A 27873-nucleotide genomic window follows, 5' to 3' on the forward strand; every position below is an offset into this window, starting at 1 on the left:
TAGCCTATTGTAATATTTGTATCTATCCTAAAAACAACGAGGAAAATTAGCTTTTAATGGGAGAAAATGAATAAAATAAATACATATACTGTACGCTTATAAAATACCAAGAGTTTTGTTTGTGTCTGTATTTTAATCTGTCAGATTTTTTACTACTGCGTGGAGTTTGTTTTTCAGTGTTTCCACTCTCGGTCCCGCCTTCGTGGGAACCCTGTGACGTCCTCCCACAGTAAACTTTTTTTTTTCTCCCCCTCTTGCTATGTGGAGTTGGGTCATCAGTTCTCCACACAAGCCTCGTGGAAGTCACTCGAGTTGGTTATGTTGCGCATTGTCGGAGTCGTATCCGAGCCCGCTGCGGAATAGTCCTCTGTCGTATAAACGTGGATGTTTTCAGACAGCAGCAGACAGAAGAGTTCACCATGACGAAGAAGCCATCTCCCCGCTGGTTTGGAGTTTTTCTCGCCACCGTTTTTATCTTTGTGGAGAGTCCAGTCAGCGGTAAGCCGTTTGTTTTGTTAAATGTTTTTACCTTTTACTAACTTCGTGTCAATTCGTTTAGAAGCTGTTTTCATCTCGGTCTAATTTAAAGCAGCGTAAATCTCCGCAGGGCAGACAGCAGCTGGAATAGATTTAAATACCAAGTAAATTCCTTTGCGTCGCCGTGAAGTCAATCAAAATTTAAAGTCCTTGAATCCAGACAGAAGACAACAACTTATACTTAAAGCAAACAATTAAATATAAAAAACAGACAACAACAAAATCAGCCCAGAATTTGTCTTCTTCGTCCTTAAAAACAAAACAAAACAAAAAAAAAAACAACAAAAAAAAAACAGAAAACAAACAAAAAAAAAACTTTGAAGTGTTTGTTTTTGTTATGTTTTTTTTTTCTTTAAAAATGGAATAAAATGTGGCTTCCCTCAATTGTATTTTTTGGTTGTTTCTAATCTGCTTTTCATTCTTCTGATGTTTTTGTCTTAATTTTACTCAATGTTCTTTGTTTTTACTAAATTTTAATGTGCAACATTTTCTCTTCTATCTATCTATCTATCTATCTATCTATCTATCTATCTATCTATCTATCTATCTATCTGTCTGTCTGTCTGTCTGTCTGTCTGTCTTTACAAAAGCATTATTATTTAATTATCTTACATGTAGAAATAAAGGTCACATTTCAGATGAAAACACGTTCCTTTTTTCCATCAGTTTGGATGTCGAGTCTGTTTTCTCAGATTTCAGCTCACTGGTGTTTTAAAGATTTGTTACAAAGATTAAATACTCTGTTGTCCTTTACACCATTAGATTTAGACTTAGATGGACTATAATGATCAAGTCACAAATGTTTAGTTTCACTAAAAAAAAGAAAAAAAAAGAAAAAGAAAAACACTAGTAAAAAAGAAGAAGTAATAATGAGGTTAAGTTAGATAAAGGTCAAAAGATTACACCAAGTACAACCTAAAAATGAAAAAAATCACAGTAGTGATACTAGTGACCTGCTGACACTCTCAGTATAACATAACCCAAGATCTCTCTCCTTAAACAGCCCAGCACTCGGGGAACCACTTTCACCGACAGACCAGGACCTCAGAGCCTCTGGTGATAGGAAGCCACAATCCCAGGGTTTACCTGAGCCCAGACCAGCTCCGACGGCTTCACTTCAAGCCCACTGTAGGCTCCCTCCTGTTGTCAGAAGGCCATGAGGCTAAGTTCAACTGCTCCATTGACATCCCCGATGCCAGGCTAGATCCCACCATCGTCTGGGTGAAGAATGGCCAGGAGCTGGCGGCTGCCACTCAGGTGGTGATCAACGAGCTCAGGACCAGCACGGATGGGATCACGACTCTCCTCTCCACTGCCATGTATGTAACACACGTTGGCGAAATGCGAGGAAAGACATGGAAGGCTGAATACTCAGACAGGTGTGTCCTTATGTGCTGTATTGCAGCATCAACCAGGTGCAGAGAGTGGATGCCGGGGAGTATCGATGCAGACTGATTATCAGCAATAAGATAGTAGAGTCTGGGCCAATCATTATCGAGGTAGAAGGTGAGTTTTAATACGATACGAGCAGCCAAAGCTGATTCATCCACGTGATTTTTGCCATTTATTTTTGCTTCTTTGATTCTTTCCTTAGGTCTGCCAACATTTATCAAGCACCCAGAGGAAATGAACATAACGAGAAACACCCCATTCATGTTGGCATGTGAGGCGGTGGGACCTCCAGACCCCGTTCAGATCCGCTGGCTTCGTAACGGATTACAAGATAGCGACCTTCATCCCTCTCCCAGCACCTACTCCGTGCCAGGTGGGACACCAACCACACAGTCGAATCAGCTTTATCTCACACATACAGAGAACATGCCTTTCACAGGGATTTACCTCTTAGCAGTTCCTTCTCTCTGCCTGTTCCTCTTGAGGAGTGAAAAGTGTCATTTCGCACTGTTCTGACACGCTGTCTAATGGAGGGTGAGAATGTGACTGCATAGTACTGAATGACACCTCATTTCAGAAAGAAGGAAGCTAAAGGTGTGTGTTAATGTCTCGTTTAATTTAAAAATACCACTTTAAAGTCTGATCCATCCGCATGGTGCTTTAAATTAACTTCTGGTTACAGGTTATTTTTCTTAGGCTAGTATATAAAGTCTTTAAAAGTAATACAATGGAAACCAATCAACTAATTTCAGTTCTGGCTTCCTCCTGTGACGGAACATTAAAACAACAATAATCAACCGCGCTGATAGGTCATTGACGGTAACTAAGCAGGTTTCCCTCAGCTATCATTGCTTCGCTGGTGGTTTCTATTCTGCCTCGTCCCTGCTGCCTCAGCACGTATGGTCCAATGAGACACCACGTCTAGTGTCACTCTGGCTGCAGGTTACTCGGCTGAATGGTTATGAGCGGTCACACAGCGTGCTAGCTCTCTTAGCTATCTGTTGTCTAGACAGTGGATACGATGAAGCTCTGGAGAATTAGCAACCTGTGCTGCTACAGTCGTCAATGCTAGCTAAACAAATTAAGTGCAAATATGCAACTGGAGTCACAGCTGTCTAGCTTAGCTTAAAATTAAAAAAAAAAAAAAATATTGCAACTGCATGTTAATTAGAGAGCTTACTTGTGAATGATTTTTTTTTTTTAACAACAATGACAAATGTAACTTTGTTTCTTTTAATTCAGTGTCAGATGATCAGGGAGAATGTAATTTAACCTGTCAAGTGTCAAAGAGTAGGTGTGTGTGCCTCAGTTAAAAAGAAAACAGTCGATGAGGAGGAAACATGCACTGTTGTTACTGTTAGTCTGGCAATACCCCATTGGAGAACGCTGTAGAAAGGACAAAGGGACAATAGACTTTTGACATGCGTCATTGGCTCATATCGTCAGTGTTTGTCTAATAATTTTTAATGTGGCAGAAGTAACTCAAGACTAAAAACATCAGTTCTGGATTATGTTTTATATTATGGTTTTATGTATATTTAATTTGTAAAATGCAAATTTTTTCCTATGTTCTTCTTATGCAAATATTTATTATTATAGGCATAACCTTTGCTCTGTATATTTTAGCCCTTCGTTTTCAGTGTGCCACAGGCTGAGCACTCCTGCTGCAGCCATTGCACGGTTATAAAGCCAGAAGCTGAGGGGGTTAAAGGTTCATAGCTGTGTTTTGGTCCAGCGTGTGCAAGGGCCCTGGCAGAGAGGAGATGGGGGACTGCAGAGGGAGCCTGTTCGGGGGTTGGCCACGGGGACAAAGGCCTCTTTCACAGGACGTCCCACTAGCCAGCAGGGAGGGGCTCCGAGAGCCTTGTGCATGACCAAATATTGGCTCAACAGAACAGCAAACCCACTTCTGTGCATGCTCACTTCATGCAAGCTATAAGTCCAGGGCCTCTTGTTCTTCAAATGTGGGACTTAGTGTTAGTTTGATTTCAGGGTGGGCATCAGCTCATTTACTGCTCAATGTTAGGCCAGTGTGTTCATAGAAAAACAAGCTCATCTGTGTCTCTGCTGAGCAGCGCAAAGCAGCACACGATCAAGTCTACAGTGCCAAAGTGGGCAACGGTTTGGCACGTAAGCTCTGAAAAAAGAAAAAAAAACGTTGAAACAGTTACAGTGGGCTTGCTACAGTAGTACGTTATAACCTTATAGAGTAGTTTGTAGATGGATCTGCTCCCTGAATATAAAATGGAAAAAACAACGGCTCTCAGGCAGCTCTGTGAGCTGGAGTAACCCCAAACCCGGTAATTAAAGGGTGCTCTATGCAAGCTGCACAACTTCCACATATTGCTATTCCAGCCCACGTTTCCATTTGAGTGGCCAGCAGTTACATATTTCTACTGTTGTTGTGCTTTGTTTTTGATTTACTTGTCAAGTAAAGTGAAAGCAGAAATGACCGTTCTTGACCTTTTATTCATTTCCCCTTTTTCAAGAAAATATGCGCTTTAAAATTAAATTGTGTTTTTATCCGGCCGTGATCTGAGACCGCTATGTTTTCGTAGATGTCTGTTGCTGCTGCTGCATAATCCATTACTCTACTTTATAATGGCACAGTATTTTGGAAACATGCATTGTTTCACCAAAAATATGGCTAAATCCATGCAAACACTTATTTCCATGTTGATTTCCCACACTCTCTGAAAGTAGCCTATGTAGCCATAGATGGAAAAAGAGCTTTTCTGCAGACAACAAACTACATGCAGCAATATCCAATCACAATTATCTGGGACTACAGTCCAACTTGCTTAGTATCAATTATACTCCAATGATATGCGTGCTTGCACATCTTGCACATCTTGACTGGTGATGTACTGATGAGCTTGCTTTTCTTATTGTGCAGTTGTGATTTGAGCAAGTTTTAATTATTTTCCACGTGAATGCAAAAAGTCATAGTGTTGATTCAGTCACGCCCAATAAAGGCTTTCTATTTTTGTGCAAACAAACTTACTTTAGTCAGTGTTTGGGTCTTTACCCTGATCCTCCTGACAAGAGGAAGGCAGAATATAAACAAAACATCCCAAGCTGCTTCCAGTCGTCACTCACAGACGACTCTGTGATTAGCTTTGTGGAAAGCTCTCGGATGCAGAGACGCTGGAAAACAGGACACAAAAGGGACATTATTTCACAGATGTCCCAGTCCTATTCTAACTGGGCATATCTGCTGCCGTTGAAAGACGGAAATTGTGTGTCCAGGAAAAGAGACCCAGCTAAAAATTTGCTTCCACCGTGCTTAATTTGAGCTTACCAGATGAGGGAGTTTTTAGGTATAACAAAGGAGTGAGTCATCCCCAATTGTGTCATTTTCTGACTTGCTTCTTCATTGAAGTTGTCATGGCACTTTTGTCCCAGATTCACTTTCGGCACAGAGAGATATCACTTAGTTTGTGTAGACGAAACAGAATGGTAACAGTGTGTCTGGGTGGACACTTCTGGAGTAATAATAACATTTGAGCTGAGGTTTAGTTGTCAAAATATTCAGGGCTATCATGACCTTGGGGGCTGGTTGTTTTCAGATCAGCAGAGACGTACTACATTGTCTATTCTAATGTCTCCATTGCAGGTGTGGACAAGTACACTCAGTTCAGCTGTGAAGCTCACAATGACAAGGGTGTTACCACGTCCCGAGAAGCAAGTGTCAACATCAAAGGTAAAACCTGAAGAACCTTCCGAGAGATGTTCATGCTCGACAAGCTGACTCCACGTTTGGGTGTTAGTGAGGTTTTCTATGCTGTTTTGCAGTTCTTCCCAGTCCTGTGTCTGATGTTATTGTGACCAAGAGGCAGTCAAACAAGTTGACTTTGAGCTGGACACCTGGACATGATGGCTTCTCACCACTCACCAAGTGCCACGTCAGGGTGAGTCGCACGTCCGAACAAACAGCAGCGTCATTTCACTTGGTATCCGCAGACTGATCACACATTGGCTCTTTCACCTCAGGTCACAGAAGTGAGTCGGAGGAAAGGGGAGGTGATGACCACCAGATTCCACAACGTCACAGTGCCGCCTTTTCATTGTGAAGTACCCGGGCTGCAGGCTATGACGTGGTACAACTTGAGCGTTTCCTGCAACAACGAAGTGGGGGCGTCTCCCGTCACTATGTGGATCCAGAGCAACACCACAGAGGGAGGTGTGTCAATGCTCCTTGAATGAAAAACTGAATTTTTATTTTTGGGTGCAATAGGGAAGAATAATCCAAAATTGAATTAAATCCATCCCAGAATGTTACATTTACACTTCTCTTACACACTGTGTGTGTATTTGCTTTACAGAGCCTCTGTGTTATGTTCCTGCCCCCTCTCTTAGCTCCTGTTTAGGTTCCTGGATTGCAGTACTATGTAATTAGACTTCAATCTTGACATCCAAAATATGCTTAATATAACCCTCCCTGCAGCAGCAGCAGCAGCAGCTGCAGCACCTTGTAATAACTGGAATTTTCAAAAGTTTCCTAACTATGTGCTCTTCCCACAACAACTTCCCCTTCCAAAAAATGTGCTATCTACCAAATCTCTGTTGTTTTCCTGAAGGGTCACATAGGAAATAGGAGTGGTCTCACTGAGAAAACACAAAGTTCTTACTGGGTGGAGCTGCGTTCAATTTCCTTCCTAAAGCCACCACAGGGGATATTTTAGTTGAGAGATTTGATATGCCATGCCAGGAAGTGACCACATACCAAACCGTAATCAAAGATTTCAATGGGGGAGCAGACGTTTGGTTTCTTTTCTAGGCTGGCATTCTGTGTCCAGTTTAGCTTCTGTATGACATGTCGTTTATGTCCTAATCACCATTTCTCTTTTTTTTTTTTTTTTTTTTTGTCATATTCACAGTGCCATCAGTTTATCCCCGAAATGTCACAGTGCAGCTGAATGAGTCCTGGTTGGTGATCACATGGAAGCCTCCGCCAGATGATAAGATTAATGGCATCCTACGTGGTTACGATGTGATCGTCAGATATGGCACACAGGAGAGGAAGGTGGGCATGTCTGAATTTGGCTATTTAAGAATTACAATTTTATTTTTATCCCTTTTAATCACACTAGCTATCAAGACACAACTAGGAAAAGAGATAATGTACATTTAAAGTTTAAATCTGTCGTGGTTGATGTGGCAACACCTGCGGTTACTATGGCAACAACATGTGCAGGACAAATGTTTGCTTAAATTATATTTCCATCCTTAATCTCTGCTGTCAAAATATTCTGCTGTGGAGAACAAAAAAAAAAGTTTTGATACCAGAAGATTAGATACTGAATATAATGTGCTGACATGGACTTTTGTACCGATTGTGTCACTCAACCGTTCGCATCTGAAATTGAAACACGCACCAGGAATTGTGTAATAAAAACACCTCAGCGGAAGTTGACGGCAACACACCATTATCAAGTTATTTAATTGGAGAGAAATGTAGTGCCGTCGCATTTTCATACCGCTCGAAACTTCGATGACTAATACGCTGCCGTTTCAGTGGCTGCTTCACAATAAAAGCCACCCGGCAGAAGGAAATCATCGTTTTGCTCTCTGAATCACCAGTAAATTAAAGCTGCTCTGATGGGGAGCAAAAGGGTAAACGGTGATATATGTAATTATCAGAAACCTATTAACTAACTTACTAACTATGCAGCTATGCAGGCATCATTTTCTGCAAATCCCTGATCTACATGGAGGCAATTAAAATCAAGTGTAGTTTGCACGCAACATCGTACAGTGTGTGTTACTTGACATTTAACTACAGTATATATGGCACCAATCAACCACTGACTCATCGGAGAATGCACATGTGTCTATGGTTAGTGGGGGCCTTTGAGTCCTATGGGTTGCGGAGCCTTTGTTGTGGGGATCAGGCTTGTTCCAGTGTAACCCACAGATACTCGGTCAGTTTGGGATCTAGTGAATTTTGAGGCCAGGTCAACATCTTGTGCTGTTTTTTGTGTTTTTAAGAGTTGTTCCTAAACTGTTGGGATGGCTGCTGCCATCAAGGAGTGTGATTGCTATGGGGTGGGGGTGTCGGGTCTGGTCTAGGTAGGTGGTACATGTCTAAGTAGCATCCAAACAAATGCAAAGTACAAAAGCTTCCCAGCACAACATTGTATTGTCACAAGATGGTCATGGTACTTTACTTCTCCTGTCAGTGGTTTTAATATTGTAGCGGATCAGTGTATAACTTACACTTACACAGTATTGTATCAGAGAAAATATATTAAATATACATACAGTTTATGCACATACACATTCTGACAGTCCTCCACTTAATGACCACAATTCCTTCCCAAAGGAAAAATCTACAAAATCTAGTCATTCAACTGATTATTTTTGGAGGGTGTAGTTTATAGTGCACTTGCCCTGGATTATATTAAATGTTAAAGTGTTTCTGTTATTTATCCTAGCTCACTAAAAAAAAGTTGTCAATATAATAGAAACGTGTCAGTACAACACAACTACGAAACACAGCCTCCAAAATGGAAAAAAAAAGAGTTTTATGGAGCTAAGATTGAATGTTGCATTTGTTTTCACTTGTGTAACTGATCAAGTGTATGTACAAACACTGAAGTAACTGAAACATTTACACTACAACTGGAATCTAACTTATCCGACAGGTACCATACTGTGTCTACCGTATGTGTATTTGAAGTAACATGAACAATAACTTACTTCCATTATGCTTGTTGTTACTTTCTTTTTTCCCTCAGCATTCTCGATAACAATAACAAATGTATGACAAATATGAAAAGAATGAGTGTGTTGCAGACTGGGAATATTTGACCCTCGCTTTGTCCTGCCTACTCAACCAAAGGTCAGCTTCCTTTTTATCTATAAACGGTTTGGTCCACTTTCCTCCCAAAGAATCAACAAGCGAGGGAGGGTTCTTTAAAGATAAGTTTTTTTTTTGTTGTTTTTTTTTTAGATACACTCTCTAAGAAATTTAGTAGTTGGTTTTAATAGCCTCATTTGTGCCAAGGGCTCAGTGGATTAATGCGATGCTATTTGTGTGTAGTCATACTTCTGGCACTGCTGTAGTGCTCTCTAGTACAATAGTGTGTTTCCCGTCCTTCCCGTGTGTGTTGTGGTTACAGGAAGCTGATGGTGTGAACACTGGTCATCAGTATTTTTCTTGACTTTGCACATGGGATCTGAGTCACTAAAGAGTGAATAGGGCATGTATAGAATGAGATGTGCACCTTTAGCCCTTATACATTGTCCAGTGAGGTGTTGATGTAATTCCTCCTATAACAACGCTACAACAGCTTAAATAAACACATCAGGTTCAAATAAGAGGACTAAATTATTTTCTCATGGTTGTGGGTGTTTAGAAGAAGTCACAGTGGCAGTCTACCCTCTGTTTGATGACACAGGCGTCATAGACATTAATCATGGGTTCAGCGTCCTCCGTCAGCGCTTTGGTAAGGCTGTGCAGACCCAGATGCTACCATGTGCTGTTGTGAAATAAAGGGATGTGTCTGTCACATGCTGCGTTCCATATAGCACATGTCGCTATTCAGAAAGTGTAACTTCTTCCCTTTTTTCTGGGATGGAGTTTCATTATATACTCTAATCATTACTGTGCATTTCCTCAGGATTGTCCAAAAACATTTCACGTTGGAAGTGACTGCATGAAACAACAACTGTATGTGCTTTTACCATTTCCGCTTGTTTTAGTATATTATGTAAAGAAAGGAGAACAAACAAGAAGGACCGTATGGGCATGACTTGGCGCAAAGTTGCTGAGTTGGATACAAATGTTCCCCATCAAACTCAACCACCAAAAGTCCTGAAAATATTATCGAAATCTGCTTCCTCTTTAGGTTATTGACCTGCTTTACTTTATCATTAAAACTCCATTTAGCGCGCGACTGGTTAAACTTTTCTCCCCCACAAAACTAATGATTAACCTTAACGCGTGTTCTGAATCATAGAAGCTGAATCATAACACTGTTCACAATCTGTGTTATCTTTGTGCTTTATTTCAGGTCCACAGCAACACCACCACAGTCTCGGTAGCTGTTCAGGAATTCAACACAACTTACAGTGTGGAGGTGGCAGCGTGCACACAGGCAGGCAGCGGCATGATCAGCCCACGAGTCTGGTACTTTGTGCCCGGAGATAGTAAGATGCTTTACACATTTATGTCCTCACCCTATAATCAGATGATAAGTCTGTAAACTGTCCATTATGCATTATACTAACACACACACTGTATATTGTATATTAAGTGTACAGTATTTTTAACTAGTGTTGCCCAGCTTGTCAACAGCTTTGCTCCAAGATTCAAATCTCAACTCTTGGATAATTACCATGACATTTTAAGACATTCATAGCCTCCTACGATTGAACTACAGTAACTTTGTGACCATGTTAACAAGTTGATCTTGTGGCTTTGGATAAAGTATGCTAAGTAAGTAAGTCAATGGGTAGAAATTAAACACAGAAAGAGATTTAAAAATAAACCATAAATCTTAGAAAAAAATTCAGAAGTCTGTGCACATTACACATTGGGATATATTGGAGTTCACATTAAACAACTTACATATGATATTGCTGGAATTTATAGAAAAACAAAATTAAATAAAATATCCAAGTGGTTCTAATAACATCATTCAGATGATGTTTAATGGACAGCACAATTAGCAGAATGTATTTATTCTAATCTTTTGCCGTGCTTATCGTGTCTTCTCTTTGTCTCAGAATCAGTCGTATCGCCCTCGTCCAGCCCTGACACTGCGTCTACCCAGTCGGCCCTCGTTGTCGGGGCCGTGGCGTGCACCATCTGTCTTCTGCTGCTTATCCTCTGGGGGGCTATCTGTCTACGCAACAGGACATCTGGGTTTAGGTAAGCTGACAATTACAGACAAATAGGCAACATGTTTTCATCAACATGAGAAACTGAAAACGTCCGGTTTCTGTTAATAAACTGACTTTGCTTCCTCTTAATCATCATTGCCAGCGCAGGAGGCTTCTAATAACCAGGCAGCTGGATAGCTGGACAACAACCAGTTGTTAATTCTTTTGAATTGTGGGGTGAATGACTCACTCTTGCTACTCAGGATACGGATAGGAATGTGTCACAGGCTGCTTCTCAGATAGGAACAGTGTCAGACAACAAAGTCAGGAACAATGGAGCTTATAGGGGTATATCCACCTCTTTGGTTAAATATGTGTGTGTGTGTGTTGTTGCTGAATAAACTCTTGTACTAATTTTAACTAAGTATTAACTGCATTGCCTACTTTTTTCTCTTTTTTTCTCCCGTGCAGGCAGATGTTTAGAGGTGAAGAGAAGCTGCCACCTGTCATACAGTACACACCACAGAGATCGTACAATCGATCTCCCGTAGGAATCACACGTACGTTCTTGAATTAAACTATAGAGAAACTATCATGCGTTTTCTTGGCACATTTTCAAAATGTAAAAAAAAATGTCTCCTTGTCCACTTTCAGTTGGCAATCTTGGTATTAGTCATGAACTCCAGGTCAAACTTCACGATGTGATGGTCACGAGGAGCTTGCTTTCAGTGGGCAAAGTTCTTGGAGAGGGTGAGGGAATGCTTTTGTTTTTCCAAATATGCTGACATTCGTACATATATGCACCATTAAAACCACTTAGAGGGGAAGTAAACAACACTGACCGTTTTGTGACAATACGATGTTCTACTGGGAGACGTTTGCACTGCATAGCACTTCCACTCCTTGATGGCAGCAGCCATCCACAGAGGCCCCTCCCCTCAACCCATAGGACCCAAAGGCCCCCCACTAATAATTCGGTTGCCAGACACCACAGGGCACCCTCTGAAAGGTCCATTCTGTGATGAATCACAACTCTTTTGTGGCACAAGTGAGACCTACACAATATTAGGAAGGTGGTCATAATGTTAAGCCTGATCAGTGTATACACAGTACATATTACATGATCGTCGTGCAGCGTAGTGCATGTGTATGCATGTTTTTGATTCAGCTTGACATTTCACTAGGTGAGTTCGGCTCCGTGGTGGAAGGACATTTGAGAAGACCAGATGGCACCTCAGAAAAAGTTGCAGTGAAGACAATGAAATGTAGGTAAACCTACATTAAATGTTCTTTAAAACTTTAAAACAAGTGGAGATGATACATTTTTCACTTTCTTGTCAAACAGTGGATAGCTTCTCTCAAAGGGAGATTGAAGAGTTCCTGAATGAGGCAGCCTGCATGAAAGATTTCAACCACCCCAATGTCATCAAACTGCTCGGTAGGAGTTACCTCTTTAAAGTATAGTAGAATCACACGACTCTGTTCCCTTTTCACTTGTGCATCCTTACATTACCCGTGTTCACGTGTCCTCTTTAGGTGTGTGCTTGGAGGTAAGCTCAGCACATTTCCCCAAACCCATGGTCATCCTGCCATTCATGGAGCATGGAGATCTACATAGCTTCCTGCTGCGCTCACGCCTGGGAGACAGTCCGGTGGTGAGAGTTCATCTCAGCACAACATTAAAAAAACATAAATTACATTATATAATCAGACTAAACGATATAAACTTATAACTGTGACTGAATTGTGTTTTTTTAAAACAGTTGATGACCACTCAGACACTCTTGAAGTTCATGGTTGACATTGCTCTGGGTATGGAGTATCTCAGCGGTCGTAACTTTCTGCATCGTGACCTGGCGGCACGCAACTGCATGTAGGTTGCTTCCCCTGAATTAAACCAAAGAACTGAACCAACAGTCTTTTTTTTTCCGCCGTCATTTTGAGATTACATGAAAACTTTCCACTTCAAATAGAATGTGATCTATTACACGGAAAGTCTTCTCTGATTTTCTTTGTTAAATCCCCACTTTGTTTATCCTACAGGCTGCGTGATGACATGACGGTGTGTGTAGCGGACTTTGGGTTATCTAAGAAGATCTACAGTGGAGACTATTACAGACAGGGCAGAATAGCCAAAATGCCTGTGAAGTGGATTGCAGTGGAGAGTCTGGCTGACAGAGTTTTTACTGTAAAGAGTGATGTGGTACGTTCAAATTCTACGAACAATAGGAACGAGGAACAATAGTATCCATTAAAAGCTGTGCATTTACTGAAAGAAGAACTGACCCCTGGTTTGCACTCTCTGTTTCTCCTATCACTTTCTATTTTCTCTGGGATCTGCACAGAAGACAGAACTGTCTTCTGTCACAACAGTACCGCTATCTACTTTATATAGAGTTTTTCGACCTGTTTCCCTGCTTTGACAATTTTCTAAATCTAAAAGTAGTTGAATTTACTGGACTGCACATGAAGTAGAGATTATCCTTTACAATATTTCTCAATAGCAGAAAAAAAAAACAAATTTGTGGAATCAACTGCAAATTATTCACATAATGAAATGTGATCTGAAGTTGATATTTTTTTGTCACATAGTGGGCGTTTGGCGTCACCATGTGGGAAATTGCTACACGGGGCATGACGCCATACCCTGGAGTCCAGAACCACGAGATTTACGACCATCTTTCTGAGGGACACAGGCTGAAGCAGCCACCGGACTGTTTGGATGAACTGTGAGTGTTTGATGTTGGGCGCCGTCTATATGAACAAGTGGAATGGATTGGATAACGACACACCGAAGGGGCTGGCATTACCTTACACTTTGTAGTGAAGGGAAATGATCACATTTAAGTTATATTACTTATTTAAACTCATATTCTGGCCACTTCATATTGAAATTGTCTGTATTTTATTTGTAAAATAAATAAGTATTTAAAGTTTTAAGTATATTTCAAGGAGGCTTCAGCCCCCCAAAAATAGACATAACGACGCCAGTGGGCTCAACATGGAAACTTGGCATGTAACACTTATTGCTATTTATTGCAACCTTTTCATGGATATCTAGATCAGATAGGACTTCAGTTTGCCTTAAATGTTTCTTTTTGTTTGTATCAGAGCTTTGGTAGAACTATACAATCCTTGTTATATGTAGTATTTCTTTAATTTTCCCGTCTTCTAAATCAAGGAAGTTGTCAGTCGTCACATGCAAAATGTGCAAGTTGTTTTGCACTTGTACGGATGTGCAGCCAATATTTATTTATTTTTTCTGCTGCTGCTGAATTTGGCTTGAATCCAAGACAAATCTGCTAAATCCTTTTAGGCTCAATTGCTGTGTACGTCACTGCCATATACAATGAAATTAGTCAAGTGTGTTTTTAAAACTTCGAGATTTTTCTGAAATTAATGCCTCCAACAGTGTTAGCTGTGTCCTAAAACAAGGCTCTCAAAATCTTACTAACTTTATTACCTTTATTATTTTAGGTATGAGATCATGTACAGCTGCTGGAGGGCAGATCCCCTGGACCGGCCCTTGTTTCCCGAACTGCGAGAAATGTTGGAAAAGCTCACAGAAAAGTTTCCAGAGTCTTCCAGCAAGGGGGATATAATTTATATTAACACCAGCTTCCCCGAAGAGGACCCTGATGGAGAACTGTTTCGTGCACAGCATCTTCTGCTCAGCTCGTCTCCTTCCTGCAGCCGCCAGGCAGCAGAGAACACAGTAGTGACTGCAGACATTCACGGGAGCCTGGAGGACGATGACGATGAGGACAGTGGTCGCTATGTGGTGGTGATGTCCTCACATCCGTCTCTGAGATCTGCTACAGTGGACACTCCTCTTTTGTCAGGTGACACAAACATGGACGCCAACGTAACGGCGGCGGATCACAGCTCAAGTGACACCTCTCTCCTGCTATAACTACTGGTACCCTGCAGTCAAAGCTGTGACAGAACTCTTATCCTTATTCGTCTGTACTAATTGGTTTGCCTCGTTGCACCAGGAGCATCTTCACGTTTCCTCTTGTGGACTTCCTGTTGTATTGTTACTTAAGCAGTTTGTGCTTTCCGTGGCCAGTCTGCATGTCAGTGTTAATTATTGTATTATACATGCACATGTTCCATAAGCTTAAGACACACTGAACTGTGAAAGTGTTTACTGTATGTGGATTGCGATGTAAATATGGAAATGTATAGATCATTTATAAAATGGTATACTTTGAAAATAAATTGTTTATTGACTGCTTCAAAACCTGTTAAACTCACCAAGGGAAATATTAGTATGTTTAAAAAAAAAAAAAGTGTGAGGATATTTAAAAAACCTAAGCAATCGTGGGTTTTTGAGAAGTCAAATGTAGCATGGGATGATCTTATTCCAGCCAGGAAAACAAAATTATGTTCAAATAAAGTCGATAATGTATAGTTGCATGTATGAGATTTATGTTTTTTTGTTTGTTTTTTTTCCTCAGAACATTTTATGGTAGCTGAAAGGAGTAATAAGACATGCAAACCTTGGGAGCAGCAGATGCTTTGTTATTAGAAACAGCAGGAGATACAGGTAGATCGAGCTACCTCAAAGGCTCCTCCGCCCTGTGGTGCGTTCAGTAGGTGTACGATACCACTATTTTCCTTTTGTTCCGATACCAAGTAATACCAAGGCTAATAACCCGATACCGACATCGATACTTTTAGACGTCTACTTTTGTATATGAAAACGATGACTTTTGCAATGAAAATTTGTGAATATAATTATGATAAATGTATTTTATACGTCTGTATAACAATTAAACAAGCTGCCAAATATCAAACCTCTCTTTCATCAGAGCAATTAAAAAACAACCGGTGGAAACCAACAAGTTAACTGGAAATCTGAGCAAATCACATTTAAATAAATAAATAAACTCTCTCTCAAACATAAATGAAAATAAAAACCAGAAACGGAGGTCTTCCTTAGGTGTTGGTGACATTTCCCTGTCTCATAAAAGTGTATTGATATTTCTTGTGAGATCGGACTTGGTATCGAAATTTTGTTGGGGAGATCGATTTTAAATAACACACGCCTAGATTGGAAGTATCGATATTTCTGGATCGACGCATGCATCCCTAGTGCGTTCAGGGCGCCTCCCTCAGGACAGTGTTGTCCAAGCCCGAGACGAACATGGCTGCTGCACTCAGAGTGAGGACGTGGAGGTGTCCCACAAGAGGAGTTTTTTCTCTACTGACGGTCTTTTTTCTAATTCTAGTCAAAGCTGTAAATGAAGCGACTGCATCGCCAGAGAGGGGGTTTTGGAAAATCACAGTTGTTAATGTGAGTATCATCCTGGAGACCGGCAGCATCGTCCGCTAGCCCGGTAGCCACATTAGCCTTGTTATTGTAGCCCCGTTAACAGCTGTGGTGACTGTAGTGTAACTTCTCCTGCAGGAATGGTATTTCGTTAACCACTCCCATGCGCATCCATAACAGCTTCTTTAATAAAATGCGTTTGCCGAAAGAGTAGGGTTAGCGTAGTGGTTTCCTATCTAGCTCCTTCACCTCGGTGGTGGTGAATGGCTAATATGCATTTCAAGGTTAGCAGGCGGCTAACTACCTGGATCCAGCTGTATAGTTTAATAGCTCCAGAGGCTCTGCTGAGAGAAACTATAAATTAAAACCAATGAAAGGAGAAGTATGCGAAAGTGCACTGTTCTGCTCGGGAAACTTTTGGACCTGCCATTCGTGTGGATGTTACTTACACATGCACCACCCACCTAGTCCAGATCAGGCACCCCCACCCCATAAAAGGACACTCCTTGGTGGCAGCAGCCATCTCCTGCAGGATGCAGCCTCACACAGGCACACACACACACAAACTGTTAAGGAACAACTCAAAAAAAACGTGAAAAACGGCACAAGGTGTTGACATGGCCTCCCAATCCAAATTGTGGGATGCACTGGGAACAAGTCTGATCCACAGAGGCCCCACTGCTTTCAATAGGACCCAAAGCCCACTGCTAACAACCATAGGACACCCTCAGAAGGCCCAAGTCCATTTTCCGATGAGTCAAAACAGTTTTTGAGGCACAAGGGAGACCTGTTAGGATAATAACTTTTAATACCTGTGTTCTCAACCAGTAATTAAAATCCCACATCACAGTTTGGGCTGGTAAGGTTTATCCAGTGTGCCTGCACTCATGATATTTATATCCATAAGAACACACTCTCTAAAAGTGGATCTTTTTCAGCATTAAAGTAAAGTTCCTAGATGTAGTTCTTCAGAAGTGGAAGACCTTGATCAATAATTTAGGTACTGAGAAGTTTCAGATTACCTCAGTTGTTCTCTGTCCACTTGCAGTGTTGTGCGTTCAAAGAGGCAGGACAGAAATACAACCCGACACATACACGCAAACACACTCACACCTGGACAGTATGATTGATGTTTAAGTTTTTGCATCACCTTTCGGACAGTTTTTCTCGCATAACAAGAGCAGGAAAGGCCCACTTGAGTTTTAGTTCAAAGCCGTACTAGCCCTGAATGATTAAACAGTTCGCCGGACTTATTATATATTGATCAATGTGAAAAATAATCCCAGGTTGTGCAGAATCTCATAAACTCAATTTTCTCTTCTGTCAGACCTCAAGACCTCTACAGTTAAGGAAATCCATGTATAAAGACACGGATATTGAACTGAGTGGTAAGACTTGGAAAAAATGTGCTCAGGACGTGTCCCAAAAAAACGTTTCTGTCCCTCATGTTTATCACCGCTTGTTTTCATTGTTTAGTCTTTTCCTTCGACTGTCCCGAGATGGTGAACTTGACGATTCGCTGGTATTTAAAGCACTACCCCTGTCACAACGACTACAACAATATTGACGTAAGTACAAGTCCTTCATGAGACATTCATTTTCACGCCTGTGTAGAATTGCTTGTGCTGACTTCTGACTGTCACTGCCTGTAGGAAATATATGAAAAAACACATCAGAACTGGGGGGAGAGCCTGGATCCAAATCCCCTCGTACAAGGAGAGTACATCGAGCACCAGCACATTCCCATAACGTGTAGCGATGAACTGAACTCCTTTCCAATGCTAAGAGTAGGTTTGTTAAGTCTCCACATGCATGCTGATACCAAGTGTGAACAGGGCTATTGTCTCACACTTCTGTTCACGTTATATATTAGCACTCAACATCCTGCATGTGTCCTGTATGCTTTTTTCAGAAAGCCAAGGCAGATCCACGTCCACTCAATCTAGATGGCAACACTGACTTGCAGGTAAGAAAATATGTATTTGATTTCTTTAGAGTGGTTAAAGGGTAGATGTGCGAATAAATAATGATAATAATAATTTGTCTTCCCCATATGTAACAGAACAAGTATCATCAGTTAGGGTTGGGCAGTATACTGGTTCATACCGGAGTCCAGATGTTCCAGATTTCTGGGGACAGTCCCCGTTTTGGATGACCTGTCCCCCCGACTAAAGCTGTCCCCTAACATGTCTCCAAATTTTAGCTTTTTATGTATGAGGAAATAAAATGTTGCGCGCAGACTACAATTATTACGGTAGCCGCTCGCGCTGCTTTAAAGGCATAGCAGAAAATATGTTAAAATATGGATAAATATGTCAAAATAAATGAAACCGTAGTTGTCCCCGTTTCTTCATTTCATCTTCATAACATTTAATTCTTCCTCTTTTCTTTTTGTTTGATCTCCGTGCTATCAATGACCCCGGATTTCCATATCAGCAGGCAGTGTTAAAACGGCGCCATGCAAACCTGTTTTACTGCTAGTGTGGGATTATTCTATGATATTTACTCAGTAAAATAGTCCATCCTTAGTCAATCGACTGCATTAAATCCTCTCTTAACCTGTGAAAAATGCTGAGAACACGTGATTATGGATGGAAAAAATACCATCACAATGTGGTGTCACGGTAAAAAGTCATTTCTTTAAACTGTTTCTGCACACAGCATTTATCTTTGCAGAGTAATTAACACTGCATCGTTTCGCAGCTGCAGGATGGAAGTGACGCTAGATGGATTGCTGAGGAGTATGAAACTGCAAAGAACAGAAGTGGTGTGAATATCAGAGACAACGTCATTGCCACTACGTGGAAGGACGGGCCGTACCTGCTCGTTGTTAAGATTGTGTCTAGTAAACCAGACGCAAACTGGACTTTAACAGGTGAGACATTTTCATGCAACGAAGACACGGGAATATTATTACTGTTGTCTTAATTGAAAAGTCTGCTAAAGTGGTGCACTCAAGAATGCAAAGCTGCTTGCAGCAAGTGTGAGATTGCATAAGTTGTCGCCACCACAGAAAAATTTTTAATGCATTGAGAAACACGGACATGCGTCATTTGTCTCATGTTTGTTTTTCCAGTTAGAGTGGTGATGAAAGGCAGCCACGGCTACATTTCTGTCACAGACTGGCCTCTCATGATTGTAAGTAGTGGACTGTGTTGAAACATTATTACATATTTGTAAATTAAATAGATTAATAATATAGTTCTTACCCGTTTTATGGGTAGGGTTGGGTCTTGGTATGATTTCGTAAATGCCCACAAATGCCACTGTAGAGTCTTTTTAGGGGTCGGATCAGATTTTCATTATCAATCCCCAATTTTCTATACAAGTGGGAGCTGATGCATGAGTCTTTCATCATCTTGTGCGTTTCTACAGGATTCAGTTTCTTATAGGTCTTATTACTAAGAGTAAAATCTGATGTTATTATGATATTTGTACACGGCATTCCTGCAAAAAAAAATAATCCCTTGTTGTCTGCAAAGATAATTCAGAATATTGATGCCTTCACACTTACAGGCCTTACAAAGAGCATGGCTCTTGTCTTGCCATGAGAAATGAAGTTGTGGTTTAGACTGTTCCTCTTAGTGATGACTTGCAGTGACACACAAACATTTATCATAGTTTGTAACGTGTGAATGTCAGCAAAACATGCATCAGTTAAAGGAATTACCATATTTTCCGGACTATTAGCTGCTACTTTTTTTCCCCACGCTTTGAACCATGCGGCTTCTGCAAATATGCGGCTTTTCTGTGGATTTTTTTTTTTGCGATAAATCCTTCATAAAAAGATGAAGAAGATGACTTCATTGGTTTCAGTGCGTAGGAGGAGGATGAATAAACCAATCAATAACTTTTCTGTTTTTCAGGCACCGTTCGGAAACTGATCAGTTCAGTTATGTTCAGTTAAACTAATCAGTTCGGTAGATATCAGTGTACATTTCCATTTTTAAAAAAAAAACTTTGTGGGTGCGACTTATATTGAGGTGGCTCTATAGTCCGGAAAATACGGTATTTAATTATTTTATCTGATCTACAGCAAACATACAGTTCTAGCAACATCCCATAACTCATACATAAAAATTTTAGTTTCTTCTGGGTACACACATACATAAACTTCATTTGCAGTGGTGTTATTTTGGAAAGTTACCCCTGATCCTTCAATTGTGATATAAAATTTGAGTCAAGTTTTACAACACTGAAACGAGCTGCAGCTGACAGATGCAAACCCTGCTCATTGCGGTAAATTGTGAATCAAGATGTTTCCGGATAAACTTTGTCTCTGTAAAATCTGGTCTGTAGTTAATGAAGAACAAGCGCTTCCACATGTGATGTGTTTACAGACTAATCTCTCGCTGTGTGTTTGTAGTTCTACATGGTGATGTGCATAGTGTACATCCTGTACGCCCTGCTGTGGTTTATCTGGGCGGCCTGCTACTGGAAAGACCTGCTGAGGATCCAGTTCTGGATAGCTGGGGTCATTTTCCTGGGGATGTTGGAGAAAGCCGTCTTCTGTGCTGAATACGAAAACACCAACGCCGTCGGCTCCACCTGTGGGTGTCTGTAGGCTGTTGCGAAGAAATATTTTTTACTTTTTGTGTGTGTGTGTGTGTGTGTGTGTGTGAGAGAGTAAACCAGTAACGTGTCGAACATATGTTATCTACTTCAGCTCCGGGGCTTTTGATCTTTGCCGAGTTGATCTCTGCCCTCAAGAGGACTTTGGCTCGATTGCTTGTCATCATCGTCAGCCTCGGTTATGGCATTGTTAAGTATGTCAACACACAGCATCTCTGTACACACAGCTGCTTGTGCGATAGCTGTAAAAGCTATAGCTGTAACAGCTCTGCCTTTCTTTCTTTTTAGGCCTCGACTGGGGACCGTGATGCACAGAGTTGTGGGCCTCGGTGTCCTCTACTTTGCGTTCGCTAGCATTGAGGGTGTCCTGAGGATTACAGGGGTGAGTTATGCTTTCCGATAATAATTTTTTTTTAATTTAGATGAGTCCTCACAGGTGCATTCCTTCTGCTTATTTAACGTGACCAGCAGTCACCACCAAACCATTTGAATCAGTCAAGTTCTAGTGACGGTGAGAGATGATTCTGGTCAAAGCTTCTTGATTAAAATATGCTAATTACCACTGGCAGCATTAAAGCTTTGTAGTTTTTTTGTTTTCGATTGTCTTTTGGTGTTAAGTTGACGTCACACTGTGTATTTTCTTGATTTGTTGTGGTACCAAAAATCAAGGGTCAAGACAATGGCCCCGCGCTCATTACAGAAATAGTTCTGGCTGTGTTTGACTCCTGCATCGTCTGGTTCATATCCTTCCAGTGTGTACTCCTCAACGGCACGACAATCGACGGTTTTTGTACTGAAGCGTAGCGACAAGTCAACATATTTGTTAACGCACTGAGCTCGAGCAATTTTGAATATTCTTTCCTTTTGAGTTTCGCTTTCACACCCGGTGGATGGTTCTATATTTTATTTGCTCTGCTGCATTTATTTAAATCTCCCATCCTTTCTGTGATTTTTTTGCCCCCCCCCCTCCCCCACCACATCTTTCTCCTCTCCCTTGTGTTCTTTGCTCGTGCTCTGTTATCCCTTCTAGGCAAAAGACTCTGACTTGGCCCTGCTGGCCAACATTCCCCTGGCTCTGCTTGACTCTTCTTTATGCTGGTGGATATCCTTTTGTGCACCTACCACCTTTCCCTGCGTGGTTCCCCCCTCTGCTCCTCACCTCCTACACTCGAGCCCGTATTAGCTCAGGAGACTGTGATCTGCAGCCGCTCTATTCCTTCACCAAATGGCAGCTTGAAGGCATCCTGGCTCTCAGAAATGGCCTGACATTAATCACTTGTTCTGTACTGAAATTTAAATTAATTAATATTTATCATCTTCTTGATGAGTCGCCCATTTTCGCTGCTTCTTTTCTTTTCTTGCACAACACATGACATTCGCTCAGCGATACACCGTTACCATCTTTTGTTAGATTAAATTCAACTCACTTAGATTTGGGTATTGCTGATCAGACATGTTACACGAAAAAGGCATCATGTAACCACCACAACTGGAACACACTGGACCACTGAAGTTTGTTGTAAACTTTTGAGAATATGTAAAATATTCCCACCAGATAGCTCCGTGAACACATGAGTTTCTCTCTGGTTGGAATAAATTCATTATTTCTGCACATTTCTGCACACATGGACATGGCAAGAAAAGTTAGTTTGAGAAGATGAACAACAACTTAAATCATTATGTTTTTCTATTGAATCAATTCAGAAATTCGTAAATAATGCTGGAAAAAAAAACGTATCTGTGAATTACTATATTTCTGCCAGATTTCAGTTGAACTGCTTCATGCATTCCACAATAGATATATTCAATGTGATATAAAGGACTCACACAGCATCTACAACACTTAACGTTACATGTCTGTTAAGTAGTACTCAGTCTGAATTAGATGAGTTATTGTAACCACTGTACATTATCATCCTGCATGCATGAACTATAGGTATGTACATTATAAGCGAATATTATCTAATTTAGTGGTGTTTTTAGAATAAACTTACATGGGGAGGTTATAAGGACTAGTTCTTTTTTTTCTTTTTCTTTTTTAATGTGGTTTCTATGTAATTTCTGCCATGTGTTTCCCTTGACTGCCACTAACATCTTTGTCAGCTTGGCACAAACCATCAAGACACTGAAGCTGAGGAGAAACCCTATCAAGCTGTCTCTCTACAGGCACTTTACAAACACACTAATATTTGCTGTCATCGGTAAGTAAACTACACTAGGGAAACAAAACGCATTCTTCACAAGTGCTTGTGATTTATTTGTTTCCGTGAAAGCGCCAACGTTGAAAAGAATCGTAAGAAAAAGAAAAGTTTCCAAACTGAGTATTTTTCTTCCTTCAGCTTCCGTCATTTTCATGGGCTGGACGGTAAAGAAATTCCAGTTAACAAGTTGCCAGTCTGTGAGTACGGTTTGAGGCTTTTTATCGGTATTGCCAGAAAGAACTGACTTTTGGTTGTATTGACAAAGTGTTTTTTGTTTCAAGGATTGGGTTGAGGTGTGGGTGAAGGATGCATTCTGGCGCTTCCTGTTTTCCGTCATTCTGCTCGTCATTATGTTTTTATGGAGACCATCTGCAAACAATCAAAGGCAAGCGCTGAGCTGGGGCTGTTGGATCCGTCGTCGTGAGCCGAATCGGACACTTGAATAACCCCTTAATGTCCTCGTCCACAGGTATGCCTTCACGCCGCTCATCGACGACTCTGACGACGAGGAGATCGAGGAGTTCATCTCTTCGGCAAACCTCGGTATTGTGACATCACAGGAGCTCTACTTTTAGACAGAGCAGTGCAAACGTGGAGTGTTTTAAAGCATTCTTAAACTCATTTTATTTGTTTTTTCTTCCCATTTTACACACAGCAGATGGTATGAAGTTGAGAACTACTAATACAAGTGAGAGTAATGGTTCGGTGAAACCAGCAGAAACAAATCCAGTGAGTAACGCAACTTAAAAATTTGGTTGTTCTGCATGAATTTGTTCAATAACTAAAACGTGTATGAAAAGAGTGCGTGAAAAAATGGTAAAAACAACTGTCTTAATGTTACATTTCAGCAGGTGGCAGTATTAACCCAGTTTAATTTGCTTCATTTTTTTTTCTCCTTGTCCAGGATCAAGACTTGAAATGGGTGGAGGATAACATTCCTAGCTCCTTTAGCGATGTGTAGGTTTCCCATACATTGTATATTCACTGAGTAAGCATGCTGGTTTCATATCAGACATGTGTGATTCTAACACAAGTTTCTCTTTGTCATCGCTGGTCATTGCAGAGCTCTTCCAGTCCTCCTCGACTCCGATGAGGTAGGTATCGCATTGCAAAGAATTCACAGGTTGCAAATTCTGTATAAGTAAACTATTAGCAAACCCACTCCTCTTAACAGGGATTGTTCAGCTTTGCAATGCATCTGCAATGCATCAGCCTTTGCAATACCCTGCATTAATCTGCAGCCAGTCAAATAATTGGACCAGACATGCTAACTAGTGCTAAGTCAGCTAGTGGTGATCACACATTGGCAATGGCTAATGTGCAGCATTTCAGATATCCAAGCTAAGGCTCTTTTCTTTACAAACACTACATTTTAGCTTCCTTGATGACACGACACCACATTACATCAGTGCCGTAAAATAAGTGTTAGTGAGTGTAAGTAATAGTCTCACATCAACAAGGCATTTTTGTCCACACAACTGCCACTCAGTGGATATTTTCTCTTTTTCGAACCATTCTCTGTAAACCCTAGTGATGGTTGCACATGAAAATCCCAGTAGATCAGCAGTTTCTGAAATACTCAGACCAGCCCATCTGGCACCAACAACCACGTTCAAAGTCACTTAAATCCCCTTTCGTCCTCATTCTGATGCTCGGTTTGAACTAAAGCAAGTTGTCTTGATCACCTCTACATGACTAAATGCATTGAACTGCAGCCATGTGATTGGCTGATTAGCTATTTGTGTTAACAAGCAACTGAACAGGTGTTCCTAATAAAGTGGCAAGTGAGTGTAGATGAATAGCTTGGTGGGGAGGTGAGGTTCATTTTGCAGAGTGAATAACACCAGAAAATAGCAATGTTTTTTCTATCTGAAAGAAAACTTTTTTTTTTTTTTTTAATGTGCATGTTATTTTCCTCAGGAAATCATGACGACCAAGTATGAGATGTCAAAGCTGGAGTGAGGTGAAACCTTTCCAACCGTCTGCTGACAGAGAGGAAGGACATAGCAGCTATCCCTGACTCTGAAGCATGGGTTTCTACAGGATTTCCAGTCTGGTGACGGAGGAGTGCCATTTCATGTTTCAGAGGATCCTCCCGAGCAGTCGCTGTTTTTGCAGGGTGGTGCAGTTCTAAAGGGGACCTCTGCTAATTTCCCTTAAATTTTTTAAGGACTTTACAGAAGTAGAACTTTCTTTTCACTGAGCAACATTTTCACGATTTTCCCAGATCCGATCGCTATCTTTCCAAAGAGAACGTTTTATTTTATGTCGAGTGCTGTATTTATTTCTGTTGATATGAATTTATTTTATCAGAGAATTAACACTGGGCCTCATGCACAAACATACCCGGATACAGGTTAAATGTCTCTTTGAGAATATCTAGATATTGTTGCTGGGTTGTGATAAGTAACATAATTATATATGATGGGAAAAATATTTTTTTTTTCTTCAGTAAATAATTCATCGAATTATGTTTTTTTTCTGCCGGGACAGAGTTTGACCACAGTTTTCATTGTTTAATATCTAACAGGATATTTCTTTATATATATTTAAGTACAGAATTGGAAAGTTCACAGAACTTGAAGAATTGAGTGTTTTTCATGTTACTGTGATTGTCCAAAGCACGGTTTTGTTACCAGCATCAAAATCTGAGACAAAGACAACTTGGCAGATTCAAACACTGTAACAATGAATAGAATATTTGCTCTTATGCACTTTCTAAGATTGAGTCTGTGCCTACATGTTCTTTCTTATACGAGGCCTAATCTGTCCGGGGTTAGAATATGTATGAAAGAGTTTGTTCGTGTCTCAGATCTAAACTACGACGTCCTGGGTGTTGGTGAATGAGTGTGAGATGGTTAAAGCACACACACGAGTCATTTATATGATTTAAATTAGGCCGTAGTCTGTTCTAGTGTTTAGAAATTAGGGTTAGCATTTACGTTTTGGAAACTACTGTACGGGTGTGGGAGCTTCTGCGTCTTCTCGGATATCTACGTTAACGTGAGGTTAAGTGACTTCATTATTTATTTGTGTTTTAAGTGTACTTATAAGTTGTTTAAGTTTGTGTTTACCTTGTTTTCTCTGGGTGTGTTTACAATATGTGCTTCCAGTTTTTTTTAATGTTTTAATCCACGCACAAGCAAAACATAAAACACTTCAATTCGTTTTTTGTTTCTTTGCAATATTTGCCTTTTTTTTTTGCTGTTAAAATAATTGTTTCACAGACACCTTAATGATATTAATGTTATTTCAAATATGTCTTAATGTGTTTATTTTCTATTCCTGGTAATGGCTGTTTGTGTGTGGAGTTGGAACAGTTGTCATTGTGTGTGTTGTCTGGAGTAAATGTAGCATCAGTGGGTTTCGTTGTCCGTCTACGTCATCCCATTTTCCAATTTAACGAGATGAGTGATTAGTGCCAGCACAAGCCGGTCACCTGAATGCGTTTATATTTCTAATGCTTGGAAACCTGGAATAATTGTGCTTATGATGGCAAACTGTCCTTCTCTTACATAAAACTGCAGCCACCTGCGGTGGATCACGATTATTTGTACAGGTGGGTTTTGGATGATCCCTGGTATTTCATAATTCCACAGATGAAGAGGTGTCTGGATAATGTGACTCATAATTTTTTTTTTTTCTTTTTTGTCATGGGTATCATGAGGAACTGGGCTTGAAACTTTTCATACCAGTCATTTTTTTCCCTCCTCTCTTTTCCTTTCCAGGAAGAGTGTCCACAACGATTTAATATTTGAATTCAGGAAAATCGTTTGTTTTGTTTCCTGATCTTTGACCTGATTTGATTGTCAGTATTAATATGGCAATAAAAATACATATTTTACTTACGGCTGTGATTTTGTTGCATCAGTTTCAGCTGAAATGTTTCTTTTTGAGGCTGTTCTGCAAAAATGCTGGGACGCGGGAGAAGAAACCGTTGAATGAATGAGCTATTGTGTGGAAAATGATGATGAATGATAATGACTGAAATCCTGAGAGTGGATTACAGCTAATATAAACCTTGAATTTTCTCCAGGCTATTACAACTGTATAGAACCTAAGAGGACTGAATCACATATTAAAATGACCAGTCGCATTTTAGTGACCTAACTGATTTCACCTTCCTTGTAAATGAAAGTGCAGTTTGTGCTGGTTCTTGTTTAGCATTTGAGTTCAAAACATTGCGCTAATGAGAACTGATGTACATCAGCTGCAACTGCACAGCTGTGAAATCACCAGTAGATACAACAAGCAACAAGCTGAGTACAGCTTTTCACTTCTAAAGTGGTGAGACATGAAAGAAAAGTCTCATTCATTTATGGATTAGTTAGAAACATTTATCTTGTATAAAAAGGATCCACTTACGACACCTCTCCTCGACAGTGCCTCTTTATTCTGTGCTGACCGATAAGTAACAGAGAATATGTTGTTTCTTCTCTTGATGCAGATCAATTGACAAAGAGTTTGAATCCATCTATCCATACAGGTGTCTCTGTGGTTGCACTTTTTCTGTTGCACGAGACCAGCAGTGTTGCCACAGTTACCTTGAAAAAGTAATGAGATTATTGATTATCTCTATAGTTACTTTAGTTACTTTAGTAGTTACTGCCACATATGATGCATATGTGACCTGAAAGAACTAAACAAAAATATACGATTTTTACTCATGAAAATGGGAAAAATGGCAACGCACAGTGACTTGGATAATCTGATTACTGGTTTGGAAATGGTAACGAGTTAGATTACTCATTACTGAAACACGTTGTTACTTAGTTACTAAGTAACTAAGTTACCGGCATCACTGGCAACCAGGGACATCCGATACTGGTTCGGACTAAATACTGTAGCCGTTGGCAATGAGTGTCTACGCACCTTACACTTGGTTCTTTGCAGCCATGATTGCTTTAGGACCCTTTCACATCGAATGAAAAAACGGGGTTGTTTTTCATGCAACGTGAACAGTGGACCCGGCGATCGACCCGGCCTCAGCTCGGCTTCAAAGTGAACAGAAATGCCACGTCGACCCGCAAATTTACACGATGACGTTGTTGTAACTGCCTGTCACAT

The 27873-nt window shown here is 40.6% G+C and overlaps 2 protein-coding genes across 5 annotated transcripts; both read left to right on the forward strand.

Annotated features, from left to right (window-relative positions):
- Nucleotides 1-263: 263 nt before the first annotated feature.
- Nucleotides 264-15552, forward strand: mertka (c-mer proto-oncogene tyrosine kinase a). The gene is made up of 19 exons (XM_047603034.1): nucleotides 264-498; nucleotides 1541-1856; nucleotides 1943-2043; nucleotides 2132-2302; nucleotides 5546-5632; nucleotides 5725-5840; nucleotides 5923-6112; nucleotides 6810-6955; nucleotides 9948-10083; nucleotides 10663-10807; nucleotides 11230-11318; nucleotides 11413-11508; nucleotides 11943-12023; nucleotides 12104-12196; nucleotides 12295-12413; nucleotides 12522-12631; nucleotides 12802-12961; nucleotides 13351-13487; nucleotides 14236-15552. The coding sequence occupies exons 1-19, from the start codon at nucleotides 420-422 to the stop codon at nucleotides 14669-14671; spliced, it is 2808 nt and encodes a 935-aa protein (XP_047458990.1). The 5' UTR covers nucleotides 264-419; the 3' UTR covers nucleotides 14672-15552.
- A 321-nt stretch (nucleotides 15553-15873) lies between these two features.
- On the forward strand, nucleotides 15874-26650 carry tmem87b (transmembrane protein 87B). 4 transcript variants are annotated; one of them, XM_047603036.1, is made up of 19 exons: nucleotides 15874-16057; nucleotides 17361-17421; nucleotides 17510-17601; nucleotides 17686-17820; nucleotides 17946-17999; nucleotides 18737-18908; nucleotides 19110-19171; nucleotides 20400-20583; nucleotides 20700-20799; nucleotides 20894-20987; nucleotides 21275-21346; nucleotides 22698-22806; nucleotides 22945-23003; nucleotides 23088-23191; nucleotides 23276-23349; nucleotides 23462-23535; nucleotides 23711-23763; nucleotides 23870-23900; nucleotides 24727-26650. In XM_047603036.1, exons 1-19 carry the CDS (start codon nucleotides 15908-15910, stop codon nucleotides 24766-24768), a joined length of 1722 nt encoding a protein of 573 aa, XP_047458992.1. In that variant the 5' UTR covers nucleotides 15874-15907; the 3' UTR covers nucleotides 24769-26650. The 4 variants fall into 4 exon arrangements, with proteins under 4 accessions (XP_047458992.1, XP_047458993.1, XP_047458991.1 ...); XM_047603037.1 differs by having other exon boundaries at nucleotides 23465-23535; XM_047603035.1 differs by lacking the exon at nucleotides 21275-21346 and adding an exon at nucleotides 21636-21707.
- The last annotated feature ends 1223 nt before the right edge of the window (nucleotides 26651-27873 follow it).

Source organism: Mugil cephalus, chromosome 13 (assembly GCF_022458985.1).
Source record: "Mugil cephalus isolate CIBA_MC_2020 chromosome 13, CIBA_Mcephalus_1.1, whole genome shotgun sequence".
In the NCBI taxonomy this organism is placed as follows: domain Eukaryota; kingdom Metazoa; phylum Chordata; class Actinopteri; order Mugiliformes; family Mugilidae; genus Mugil; species Mugil cephalus.

Bases quoted from the DNA above. Each gene is read 5' to 3' on its own strand.
- tmem87b (XM_047603036.1), top strand. From the start codon at position 15,908: ATGGCTGCTGCACTCAGAGTGAGGACGTGGAGGTGTCCCACAAGAGGA. The intron at 23,350-23,461 runs GTATTGTGACAT...TTTTACACACAG, and splicing joins CATCTCTTCGGCAAACCTCG to CAGATGGTATGAAGTTGAGA. The intron at 23,764-23,869 runs GTAGGTTTCCCA...TGGTCATTGCAG, and splicing joins CCTAGCTCCTTTAGCGATGT to AGCTCTTCCAGTCCTCCTCG.
- mertka (XM_047603034.1), top strand. From the start codon at position 420: ATGACGAAGAAGCCATCTCCCCGCTGGTTTGGAGTTTTTCTCGCCACC. The intron at 5,633-5,724 runs GTAAAACCTGAA...GCTGTTTTGCAG, and splicing joins AGCAAGTGTCAACATCAAAG to TTCTTCCCAGTCCTGTGTCT. The intron at 12,962-13,350 runs GTACGTTCAAAT...TTTGTCACATAG, and splicing joins TTACTGTAAAGAGTGATGTG to TGGGCGTTTGGCGTCACCAT.